General features: G+C 34.6%; 1 protein-coding gene across 7 annotated transcripts in view; it reads left to right on the top strand.

Moving 5' to 3' along the window:
- rapgef1b (Rap guanine nucleotide exchange factor (GEF) 1b) overlaps nt 1–12,680 on the top strand; it is a 41,329-nt gene extending 28,649 nt beyond the window's left edge. For 6 of the 7 annotated variants that reach the window (XM_084387164.1, XM_084387162.1, XM_084387161.1 and 3 more), the window contains 15 exons: nt 32–184; nt 2,353–2,439; nt 2,523–2,608; nt 2,717–2,813; nt 4,380–4,455; nt 4,632–4,716; nt 4,799–4,891; nt 5,672–5,857; nt 5,940–6,024; nt 6,139–6,233; nt 7,645–7,723; nt 7,812–7,913; nt 8,016–8,113; nt 9,624–9,752; nt 10,778–12,680. In XM_084387164.1, the coding sequence (XP_084243290.1) occupies nt 32–184; nt 2,353–2,439; nt 2,523–2,608; nt 2,717–2,813; nt 4,380–4,455; nt 4,632–4,716; nt 4,799–4,891; nt 5,672–5,857; nt 5,940–6,024; nt 6,139–6,233; nt 7,645–7,723; nt 7,812–7,913; nt 8,016–8,113; nt 9,624–9,752; nt 10,778–10,928 (1,602 nt within the window). In that variant the 3' untranslated portion in view covers nt 10,929–12,680. The remainder of the gene's footprint in view (nt 1–31; nt 185–2,352; nt 2,440–2,522; nt 2,609–2,716; nt 2,814–4,379; nt 4,456–4,631; nt 4,717–4,798; nt 4,892–5,671; nt 5,858–5,939; nt 6,025–6,138; nt 6,234–7,644; nt 7,724–7,811; nt 7,914–8,015; nt 8,114–9,623; nt 9,753–10,777) is intronic. The other variant, XM_084387165.1, reaches the window with a different exon arrangement.
- The last annotated feature ends 861 nt before the right edge of the window (nt 12,681–13,541 follow it).

Below are 13,541 nucleotides of genomic sequence, written 5' to 3'. Positions count from 1 at the left end.
CATTTCTTCTCTTTTCTTCTGTTTCCACCAGTCGCAGAGTTCTGACCCGGTCGGCTTGACCAGTGCCGGCAGAGCTCTAGATGGTGGTGGTGTCTCTAACGGGTCCTTGACCAGCTCTCTGGTCTCTCTGGCCGTCTGTCTTCCTTCTGAGTCTTCTCTTTCTGACTCGCTTCTTACCTCCGCGGTAAACACACTCAAGAACTCACACACACACAAACACACACACACACACACACTCAAGAACACACACACACACGCACACACACACACACACACTCAAGAACACACACGCACACACACACTCAAGAACACACACACACACACACTCAAGAACACACGCACACACACACACACACACACACTCAAGAACACACACACACACACACACACACTCAAGAACACACACACATTTCAGTAATTATCGGAATATGGGCTTTTATTGTTTTTAAATGAAGCAAATTATAATAACTAGTCCTTAATAACCATGTCTTTGCATTTCTAACTAAAAATAAAACATTTATTTATTAACTATTTTGGTAACACTTTACTTAAAGCCTTTATGTATAATAAAAAAGGCATTAATAATGCCTTGTTATGCACCATTGTATGATCTTGTGAATAATTGTAACCACCGTTATAATACTTATCTATTCATTGTTACAGCTTTATAGAGTTTAATTCTTCAAAACACATAACCAATTTCAGATTTAACAAAGAATCTACAAATATTTATTATGCATTTTAATTTGGGTTGCGAAGATATAATGCATTATAGCATGCATTATGAATACATTTACAATGCGTAATACATGAAGGCTTTATGTAAAGTGTTACCACTATTTCTTCCACTTAAGACGTCCCCAAAAGGAGGTGCAGTTTTGTCTGAAAAGCATAGATATTTTATAAACACACATGAAAAATGATACTTTATCTCAGCTTTCCCTGAAAATATAATATGGACTGGAGCATTATATCCACTTTCTTGTGAGTGTTTTTTTTTTGTTGTTGTTGTAAAAAACAACCAAATAAAGCATTATGCAAGAATGTTATATTAAGAAAATATTGTAAATGTGTGTGCATCGATGCCATCTAGTGGTAAACATATTCTAAAATATCATTTCTGAGTGAAAAAGATAGGCGTGTTATTGCTTTTTGAAACAGATTGGCAAATTTTCACATGTGGGACAATAAAATGGGGTCCTGGGCAGTGTTATTTGGATATTAATATACTATTATAGTTTCTGCTAATATTTTGGATTAGATTCTATTTTTAAATTTTCTGTTTTCATTTTATTTTAGTCATTTTGCTGTTGTTTTTCTTCATTTCTGCTAGTTTTGAATAAATAAAAATCTCTATATAGTTTTTAGTTTTGCTTTTTACAGAGCCCCTAAACTTAAGGGATATGATGAGGGAAAAATTATGTTTCAGTGCTCTTGGGTTCTTGCGCAAAAGCTTTGCGTTCCCCTGAGAAAACAAATGTTTTTTCCTTCTTTCTCATAATTTTCTCCATCATCATGTCCCTTTAGGGGTCTGGAAGTTTTAGTTAATTTAGTACTTAGAGAAATATTGCCTTTGCCACTAACTGCAATGAAATAAGTTTGTTTTTTCAACTAATGTTTATTTTATTTAAAGTAATGTAAATGCCCTTTTTTATGCTTTTAGTTTTAGGGATTGTTTACACGACGACAGTGTACCAAAAAAGGAAAAGTTTTCCCTTTTGCGTTTCTCGCGTACAGATGACAACGTTGTCAAAATGATCCCCATTCACACGAATCCACGAAAATGACAAAAACACTGTATTATTCATGCCAGGCCAGTAGTGGGCGATGTCACTTTTTAAAGAAACACTACGCGCTTGTAGACTGAACACGTAATAATCATGCGCATGATGTCACCGTTTTCACGAATTCGTGTTTTTGTAGTTTACACGGAGACGAGAACGGTTTTGTTTTATAAAAGAAACTTGCACTTCGAAACCCGTTTTCAAAAGTTTGTGTTTTCAGGCGCCCAAAACGCAGTTGTTGTAATTTTTTACAGTTTTTAGTTAAAAACAGTCTCATGTAAACGGGTACAATTTAAAATAAAAATGTAAAATAAGTTAATAATAATAATAATCGTCGTATCTAGAGACCAGACTATCATAAGCAAACACCCAAAGCTCTCTAGCAACCATCTTTAGCGTAGTGCATGGAAAATCTAAACTCTTGTTTATTTATTTTGTTGTGTGCGTTTAGTGGTATTTTGCACAGGTTTACTGTTTATGACAGGCTTAAACAATATGTTTATGTAGGTGAATATTGGATTCCTGCCTGTCCCAGTTGTGACGTTTGTCCCTGTTGTTATTGCTATAGAGTGAAAGTGTTGATGAAGGTGGCGAGGGAGAGTATGTGAACCTGTACTCGTCCACACAGGCGAACGGAGACAGCACACACCGCACTGTAAGTGCCCATGTGTGTCATTGTGTTAAGGTGTGTGTTTGTGTGTGTGCTTGGAGTGTAATTATATTTTTTTCATTCTTCAGGACACCTCTTCATGTGATGATCGGCTTCAAGACCACACCCCTCACATACCCACGTCCAATAGCAAGGAAGCATTGTCTAAGGACAGGTATGAAATCAAGTCTTTGTGCTTGTGTGTGTGTGTGTGTGTGTGTGTGGTGCTTCGGGCAGGTCAGAGATGTGTGAATATGTGTGTAATGTTTTCTCTCGCTCACAGGCTGAAAGAACCCAGTCATGGTCAGATAGATGATGTTGATGAATTATCCCTCATTGATCATAATGACATCATGGACCGCATCACGCTCAAAGCAGAGGTAATAATGCTCTTTCATAAAGTTTCATAAAGCGTTCATAACCTTTATTACACATCTTAAACCAAACGCCAGGAACAGTGTAAACCTGGAAATATTAGGATTGATTGATGCATTTCTGCTATTTACTTTTATTTTTTTCATTTATTTTCTCATTTTTATATATAATTAGTTTTTTTGTCTATATAGGTTTTATTACGTTTAAGTTTGTTTTTGTTTTTTGGTACTTCAATTTTAACTAAATGAAAATGAGTAATGTTGCCTTAAATCATTTTATTTCTGTTAATATTTATTTTATTTCAAGTACTTATTTATGGTTTTAGGTAACAATAATAACCCTGCTCCTGGGTCAGAATTAATAATAAATAATAAAATAATAATGAAGTCATAGAAGTTTTTATAAAATTTTTTTTTTTTTTTTTTTTTGCTATTCCAAGTTATAAACTATTTCATCGGGTAGAAATGGGGCTAATGTCTTTAAATTTTACATTACATTTACATTACATTTTACATTAAGGAAATTAATGTAAAAAGGGTGGGAACTCTGAAAAATAGTTTAGCATTAAATTAGATAATAAAACTGTAGAAGTACAAATAGTATGTAAATAGAAAATCAGATAAACATAATTTTACAAACTATTGCTGCACAATTAATAAATTGAGAATCGCAATTTTTTGTTGTTGTTGTTGTTTAAAATAGAGATCACGATTCTGAATTAACAAATAAACAAAATAGCATGTCATTTACTAGAGGTTCTGGCAAAAGGTTAATTGCTGCAGTGTATTTAATATGAATATTAATGTTATCATTCATTTTAATTGAATTAATAATAAAAAAAAGGTTTGAATGAATGATTCAATGATCACGACTTCACTTGCTTCATTACTGGATAAATCAGCGTTTTTGAACGAATCTCTTGATTGAATAATTTAACACGAATACATTTTTTTAACAGTCACTTGTCGCCACCTACTGGTGTAATGATGTCATTGATACAATCGTTATTTGAAGCGTCAAGTTACTTTCAAAAGCTGATTTACTCTATTTTGATCGCTACTGTAGACATCAGCGTTTATATCTGAACTATAAACTTAGTATATTTACTATAAACTATAAACTTAACTGAATTATTGTAACAGAAATAATGATACTGTGTGGTTAAAAAGACTAAGAAGCAGTTTCATACGTTTACATGCTTTCTTTGGATCAGAGCGCAGATCTGAATGAACCGCTGTGATCGTGCTTGTCAAAGGTGTAACAGCTCTACACACTTACCAAATATATAAATATGTAGACATGAATTATTGATTTAAGTTAAAAATATGTTTCATAATGGTTAAAGAAAGAGGAATCAGAGTGATATGAGAGACATTAAACTAGCTGGAAATCTTTAGCATGCATGTATTTGATGTGTTTTTGACACGGTCAGAACTGGAGTGTATTGCCTCTAGTGTTTCGGGAGTAATTCTGTAGTGGTTGATGGTTGAAGTCTAAAACACACACACACACTGGTGCAGTGCCACGAGCTGAGCTGCAGTAATAACTCTCTCTCTCTCTCTCTCTGATAGAATGATGATGGTCCTGATGTGAGAGCCGGTTCTGGTGATATACTGTTAGTTCACGCTACAGAAACAGACCGCAAAGGTAATTCACATCCTTTCTTCATGTGAAGATTGTTCAGTACTATGCATTTGTGTGTATTGTTATAGTGTGCATTTAGCATGTGTGTTAGATTGATTTATTCCTACAGTATCTGTGTGTGATGGAGGTTTGCTGTATATCTCGAGTGTATTTTAATTGTTTACCTCTGTTTGTTGTAGATTTGGTGTTGTACTGTGAGGCTTTTCTCACCACCTACAGAACCTTCATAACACCAGAAGACCTCATTAAAAAACTTCACTACAGATATCCTTTCAATCGCATGATCCTGTTAGTAGCAGTCAGTCTACATGTGTGTGTGTGTGTGTGTTTCTTAACTCCGCTGCACATACACACGCTTCTGTCACAGTCCAGACACCTTCAAGAAGCGTGTCAGTAAAAACACGTTCTTCGTGCTGGTGAGAGTCGTGGATGAACTCTGGTGAGTAAATGCATTGTTTTACACATGGATTAAAACTACTTACAGGTTAGCTAAAGGGAATACATATATACATTAACAATGTTGTGAATATATATATTAACTATGTTGAAGCTATTTAAGAGGAATATATGTTTTATATGTGCCACAAACACAGTTTTGGGACTTTCAGAATCGAACAGAAACATGAAGAAGAAATGTTACTTAGCAGATCGGTTCGTTCAGACGATTTATTCAAGGAACTTGATCAAATGATTAATGAATTAAGACATTACTCAGTAATGTGCCCAGATGTTTCTCCTTGTGTCTTTTGTTTGTAGCGAAATAATAATTGAAATAAGGCTTTTTCTAATTGAATAGCTATTTAGTGTAAACACTAAGTCTCTTCTGCTCATCAAGGCTGCATTTATTTGATCAAAAATACAGTAAAAACGGTAATATTGTGAAATATTTTTACAATTTAAAATAACTGTTTTCTATGTGAATATATATTAAGATGTCATTTATTCCTGTGATCAAAGCTGAATTTTCAGCATCGTTACTCCAGTCTTCAGTGTCACATGATCCTTCAGAAATCATTCTAATATGATTTGATGCTTTCATTATTATTATCAATGTTGAAAATATTCCATATTTTTGTGGAAACCCTGAATAATAAGTTCAAAATAACAGCATTTATGCTGAATAAAGGTATTAATTACTTTCCAAAAAATGACCCCAAACTTTTGGATGGTATTGAATGTGTGACTGATTGTTCTCTCCATCATGTGATGTGTGTGTCAGTCTGGTGGAGCTGACCGAGGACATCCTGCGGCAGTTGATGGATCTGGTGTTTCGGCTGGTCTGTAACGGGGAACTGAGTCTGGCGAGGGTCCTGCGAAAGAACATCCTAGATAAGGTGGAACAGAAGAGGCTCCTGCGGCACGTGCACACGCTCAAGCCTCTCGCCGCGCGGGGCGTCTCTGCCAGGTAAAGGTCAAAGTTCAGCGGTCATTAGGTATATCTCATCTTTGCACGTTTGTTTTGTGTTTAATCTGCTCTTTCTCCGAAGGCCCGGCACGCTGCATGATTTCCGCAGTCATGAGATCGCCGATCAGCTGACGTTGCTGGACGCAGAACTCTTCTACAAGATCGAGGTGACAAACACAGACTGTTTTATTTGATGTGATGATGGATTTTTTTCTTTTGATTTGTGGGTGTAAAAATGTAAAAAGTGATGCACAATAACCTGTCGTCATCTCTGTCTTCAGATTCCCGAGGTGTTGCTTTGGGCAAAGGAACAGAACGAAGAGAAAAGTCCAAATCTGACCCAGTTTACAGAGCACTTTAACAACATGAGCTACTGGTATATATTTACTGATACCCGCTACACACTCAGTATAACATATGTTCCCTATATGTGCATCAAGGGCCCTGTGGTTTCTGCCATGGTAAAATCACAATGGCAGAATTGCAGAATCCAGTCTTAAAAATGGAATTTACAGTATTACATGGAATGTAATACATTTTGGATAAATAAATCAAAAGTAGGGCTGAACACTTACTCAAATCATAATATCTACTACTGTTTGTGAATACTAAAGCACAAAAGACTGGTGATTAAATATAAGGTCTGCACACTTTTACTTCACTGTTTTAATTTTAACAGTAAACTGAATTTTTTTATTTTAAATTTAATTTTAGTTATAGTGATTTTGTTTTGCGCTTTTGTCATTTTTTTTATTTTTATTTCTATTTATCTCTAATTTCTTTATCAAATATGAGTCTGCACACTTTTACTTCCATGTTTTAATTCTAACAGTAAACTGAATTTTTTTTAGCTTTTATAGAATTTTTTTCCGTTTTTTATTTTTAATTTTAGTTATAGTGATTTTGTTTTGCGCTTTTGTCATTTTTTTTTTTTTATATTTCTATTTATCTCTAATTTCTTTATCAAATATGAAGTCTGCACACTTTTACTTCCATGTTTTAATTCTAACAGTAAACTGAATTTTAAAAAAAAATCTTTATATGCTTTATATTTTCATATTTTATTCGTTTTTGTGCTTTTGTCAATTTTATTATTTCTCTTTATCTCTAATTTAGTATGCTCACTTTTACTTCCATGCTTTAATTTTAACAGTAAATGGATTTTTTTTTTTTTATATATATATACTATTATAGTATTAATCAGTATTTTGAATAAGCTTTTATTTAAAGAAAAACATTTTTTTGAAGTTATTTTTGTGTGGTTATTTTTTCTATTTCACTAATTTATTTATAAAATATGAAGTCTGCTCTGCACACTTTTACTTCCTTGTTTTAATTTGAACAGTAAATGGAATTTAAAAAAATAAAATGGAATTTCGGGAAAAAAAATTAAAACTGATTTCACAGGGCCCAAAAATTGTGAATAATTTCCCAAAACAGCATTCTCGACTCTAAATGGCTGGGTTTACACACAATTTACCAAAAAGGAAAGTTGTGTAACAGTTCCCATGCTTATCCAAGGAGCACTTCTGAGAAAAAAACTACGGTTTAAATGTATCATCAACAAATGTTATCCCTTAAACGTAATGCAAAAACTGTGGATGTAAATCCGACATGTTGTTCAGATGTTAGTTTTCCTGTATCCAGCCTGAATTAGCTGTGGTGTGGAGCACACATGTATGAAGATCGCTTTAAATCTGCCTGCACACTATAACCCTGTATATCTACATATTCCCCATACTCACTCAGTATTTGTGTACTCAAGTGTAATTCCTCCTGTCCACCAGGGTGCGCTCTATAATCATCCAGCAGGAGAAAGCTCAGGACAGGGAGAAACTGCTGCTCAAATTCATCAAAATCATGAAGGTAAACCACAGTTGACTAGAGTAACACACACATACATGAGCACTTCCTCTACTTTCTGAGTGATTTAATGTTTTCATCTGGTCCGTAGCACTTGCGGAAACTGAATAACTTCAACTCGTATTTGGCGATTCTCTCGGCGCTGGACTCTGCACCAATCAGACGCCTGGAATGGCAGAAACAGACATCTGAGGTCAGTCACACAAACTGATTAAAGTCTACACGTCCTCCTCACTGCTAAAGTTAACATAACTGATTTTTTCTTGTTTGTCTCCCTTTTCCTGTCTTTTTCCAGGGCTTGGAGGAGTACTGCACTTTGATTGACAGTTCGTCATCTTTCCGAGCGTACAGAGCAGCTCTAGCCGAAGTGGAGCCTCCATGTATTCCCTACCTGTGAGTTTGTGTTTGAAACAGAACTTGGTTAGAAAATGAACTGAAATGGAATAAAGCAAATGAATCATTTGATGCTCATTAAAGTCTTCCCTCTCGGCCTCAAGTACGCTTATCAAAGCTTTGTCTGGCGAAATCTGCCCGTTTTGCAACTTTTGAGAGTTTGAAAAGCAGTTTATGAGGTTCATGACATTAAATTTTGACCTGCATAGTAAATTTTTTTTATATTTTTATATACACTATTATAGAATGTATTAATTAATATGTTGAATTGGCTTTTATTCTTATATTTTCAGTTTTCAATTAACATTTTTAGTACTTTTGTTTGGTGCTTTTGTCATTAGGGGCCAAGCACCAATGGTGCGGAGGCACCTATTGTATCTGTTCCCGTTCTTCTTCTTCCGCTCTTGGAGTCTATGGCAGCCCATAGAACCGCTTGCGGGAAAGTTATGAAATGTGGCACACTGATAGAGGACAGTCCAATCTGTCACCATAGCAAATTTGGTGTCTTAAAACCAATCCCTCTAGCGCCACCAACTGTCCAAAGTTGCACTCATGTTTATGCTAATAACTTTTGAACCACAAGGGCTAGAAACAAAATTTCTTCTGATTCCCTAGCTCAAGACGATTCGATTGCACCATATGACAAAACTAGGCCTAAACCTCCTATGCCGTTGCTCCGATTTTCACCAAAATCAAATCGTATCATCTCCAAACCATGGCGACTAAAAGTTATGGATTTCGTGTCGATAGACGAAACCGTTTTCATATAGCGCCGCAGCAAAGTTGAAGCATGATGCCAAAAGGACTATTCAGGCTTTATCTCTGCAATGCCTTGACATATTGACACCAAACTTTGTATGTGTCATTGTCACTTCACTCTGACCACATCACATCAGTTTTGTAACTGCGCCACCTATTGGTCGAAAGTAATAGTCCATTAAATCATATCTTAAATTACTTTAAAACTAATTATTTTTCAGCCATTTCGCCTAAAATCCTCTTTAAATGTCTTTAATTGCTCATTGTTGCAGTTGGTCTGACACTTTCAGCAATGTTGGCATGTTTATCATCTTATTCTGCCTGGCCCCGATAATTGCTGCTTGCAGCTATATTTTTATTAGTTTTTATATTTCTTATTTAGCTTTCATCTATTTTTATTTCAGTTAATTTGTTATTCAGTTAATTTTATTTCAACCTATTTATTTCTGTTAGTTTCTGAGGGAACATTTCTGATTTTTGTTTAAGTATATGTTTTCTATTTAATATTTATTCTTGAAACTTGATTTCAATTATCCAAAATATTTTTGTATAGGTTTAGTTTTGTAGTTAACAATTTTCTATGCATCTGCTGAATTCAACAAAAAAATTATTATTATTAGATAATTTCATTGCTGAAACTAAAATGATATTTCAAGCAAATGCAAAAATATGCAAAACTCTATTAATCTGGGTGTAGTAGTGTAGTTTGTAATGTAGTTTTGCTAATAATGTTTTTTTTGTTCCCTGACAGGGGTTTGATCCTACAGGACCTGACGTTTGTTCACCTCGGAAACCCGGATTTTATTGAGGGTAAAGTGAATTTCTCCAAGCGCTGGCAGCAGTTCAACATTCTGGACAGCATGAGACGCTTCCAGCAAGTGTGAGTAAAGCGCTGGCCCGAGAGCTGACGTCTGATGACACCTGATCCACACTGTCTGGCCTAGACTTCACTCTAACAGACTTACAATAAAGCAATGAGCCATTTAAAGGCTGTGGTCAAATCAAACATCGCTCATTTGGTCACATTTGTATGGAAGCCCATTTGTGCCAAAAATAATTAACTCACCCTCAATTTGTCCCAAACCTGAATGAGTTTCTTCTTCTGAACAAAAGAAGATATTTTGAAGAATGTTGGAAACCAGACAGTTGATGAACCGCATTGACTTCCATAGTAGGAAGAAAATACAATAGTCTGGTTACCAACATTCTTCAAAATATCATCTTTTGTGTTTGATAGTTTGATAAGTGATAAGATACTAAGTCATTGAGATAAGATGAAATTTGACAGTCATAATTGGCAGTCGAAATTACAACAACAACAAAAACAGACATAAGTATCTCATCGTTTTGGCTTGTCATAATTGTTTTTTTAATCATCATTCGACTTGCCGTGATAATAACTGTCATTATGAGATTAAAAAGTATTACAAATTATGACAGTCATGATTATGACATGATAATTGGCAAATCAATTGGCAGTCATAATTATGATATAAAAAGTTAAAATTATAAGATACTTAGTCTGCACATTGACGACTAATAAAAAACAATTGATGACTGTCATATGTGGCAAAGTTGAAATTATGACAAAAAACATAATTTTGACATAAAAAGTATCTCATAATTATGACCGTCACATTTTTAACTTGTCATGATTATAACCAAGTCATTTTGATAAAATTATGACAAAAAAACAATTATGACAGTCATAATTATGATATAACTTAAGAAAATTAGGATATAAATTAGGACATTAAAGACATAAAACGTTGAAACTGTTTTTATAAGGTTTATATTAATGCTATATTATTGTAGTATACATTTCATATATCAGTAGCCGATTTCACCAGTAACTGATTAAAAAATGTGTTCAGTTATTCATTTTTATCTCAATTGTCTTTGTAGACACTACGAACTGAAGCGTAACGAAGACATCGTCTCGTTCTTCAACGACTTCAGCGATCACCTGGCGGAGGAGGCGTTGTGGGAACTCTCGCTCAAGATCAAACCACGAAACATCTCGCGGCGCAGGACAGAGCGCGAGGAGAAGACCTAGAGCCTCAGAGACAATATATACGGTGAGACCTGAACCTCCTGCAGAACCTTGGGAACCCACGCTACAGTTCTGGGCTGAACCGAGACACGCGAGCTCCAGTTTGCACCGATAAACATTGGCGGACATTGGCAGTATTTTCCCCGATTGTTGACTTTAAAACTCACGAGGGGAATCCTAATTCAGTATCAACATACAAATATACAGATACGCACGCTCAAGAGGACCCGAACGCTGTGATATAAAGCAACTTTTCTATGTTTGTGTGTGGGTGTACAGAAAGACGCACTCTAAGAGGGCTTGGTTCATTTGATATTAATACACTGTGCCTGATGGAGTGAGTTCATGTTTGTTTGTCCCGTTCGGACGTAACGTTTGGCCTTGCACAGGTCAGTCACCTGATGATTCGCCCACTGGGTCACCGTTCGGACCACATGATTGGGAAACGGGCAGACGTGTGCAATCTTATAACCGTATATAAGGAATATTCACTGATCTGTTCAAATTAATGTTTTGACAGACACGGCGAGTAATGTATAAGTGGAATATATTAATTAGAAAATTAAAGAACGAACTGGACGTTTGGACTCATTTTTCACGTCATCTTGCTATATTGTTTTGTGTGTGACCATGTGCAAGTTTATTATAACCGTTTACGCTGACAACCCATCGAATCCCACGAGAACGTGTGCGTTTTCACCTTAAACGTTGTACAATTTGCATCGACATTATTTTCATGACAGTTTCTTTTCATGTACATTTCTTCCTCTTACCAATTTTCAATAGCTTGCACAATGCGAAATGCCCCCCAGAAAATGTAAAGTGCATTTATAAGGTACAAACAACATGGTAGTATTTGTACTTACGGTAATTGAATTTTAAAGGGAAAAATAGGTCACATTCATCAAACGCACGCAGAACAAATTGAAAAAATGCAAGTTGTTCGTAAAGCCTTTTATGCAGTTTTTTTCAGAAGTTTATGCAAGTTTATTCATTACATAAGTAGTTGCTTTCAGTTCAATACATACGAAATGTTTTATAAACACATCAGAACAAAAAAATCATTTGTTCTGCTCATGCTTCGTGAATGAGGCTTACGGGAAAAGGCTTGATATTCATGAAAATAGTGTCAAAATGCAAAAGACTACCCTCTAATGGTCCCAAAAATAGGCTTTTTTTTTCTTTTTTCAAAGTTAATTTATCATTTTTTTGTCTTTTGATTATCGTCAAAGAGTGACCCGAACATGACTATGATGTCACAGAGAGGGGCGGGGCTCAGTTTGACGCCGCCGTGCATGTGGATGATTTTGATTCTTTTGGGATGTGTATTATATTATGTTCTGTATAAATGTACATGTACAGTTGTGATGTATAATCTCCTATCATGTAGAGGGCAGTTACGAGGAAATATATTTTCAAACCAAATGAGTCGTGCACTAAAATAACTAACATTATGAGGCAAAAAACACAAGGACTGAATATGCTGTGATCTCTGGGCATCAGAGAGTGTGTGAGTGCGCACGTGTGTGAGTGTGAGTGCGTATGTGTGTGTGTGTGTGTGCGCGCATGTGTTTTTTTTTTTTTACAGAACGTTGTTATTCGCTTACGGGAGAAAGGAAGCTAAAAAGGCTTTCTTCAGTGTGTATTGTGTGGCGTCTTGAGATGTTGACGTTTACTGACTCCTGGGAATTTTTTTTCCTGTTACACCTTTAATATCCTGTATATTCAACCACCAATAAAACTGCTCTCTTTGTATTGTGTTTGTATTTTTCCAACACTACATTTAGCACGCGTTTACAACTACAAAAATTGCCACACCTGTCCCATGTTTAATGGTTATACCTTGATATTTTGTTAAATAGACCACTGTTCAGAAGGGATTAGTAAGATATTATATATATATATATATATATATATATATATATATATTATTTATGCATCCTCGCTGAATAATAGTATTATATATATATATTTAATACTATTATTCAGCAAGGATGCATAAATAAATAATAATAATAATAAATAAATAAAAATATATATTTAATACTATTATTCAGCGAGGATGCATAAATTATTATTATTATTATATAATAATATTATTCAGTGAGGATGCATTAAATTGTTCAAAAGTGACAGTAAAGACTTGTATAATATTACAAAACATTTATTTTTCAAATAAATGCTGTTTTGAACAAAGAATCCTGGAAAAATATGCATATTAGAATGATTTCTGAAGGATCATGTGACTCTGAAGACTGGAGTAATGATGCTGAAAATTCAGCTTATATTTTGCAATATATTCAAATATTTAAAAAAATTTAATTGTAATATTTCACAGTATTTTTAATCAAATAAATAAGCAGAAGAGATTTTCAAATATTTTTAAAAGAATCTTACTGACCCCAATCAAACTTATCTTGAAGTAAATATCACGGTCAACAAACATGTTATCGTTCGGTATCACGTCACTACCATGGTAATACCTTGTTGAAATATCTTGCATGTAAATTAACATTAAAATCAATTCAGTACCATGATATATCCATATCGTATAGTATTATCTAAAAGCGCTATACAAATAAACATGAAAAAGTGAGTTTTTTTTGTCAGACAAAA

Source organism: Rutilus rutilus (genome assembly GCF_951802725.1).
Source record: "Rutilus rutilus genome assembly, chromosome: 18".
Classification (NCBI taxonomy): Eukaryota; Metazoa; Chordata; class Actinopteri; order Cypriniformes; family Leuciscidae; genus Rutilus; species Rutilus rutilus.
Note: the sequence above shows the minus strand (reverse complement) of the source record. Positions and strands in the feature narration are given on the sequence as shown.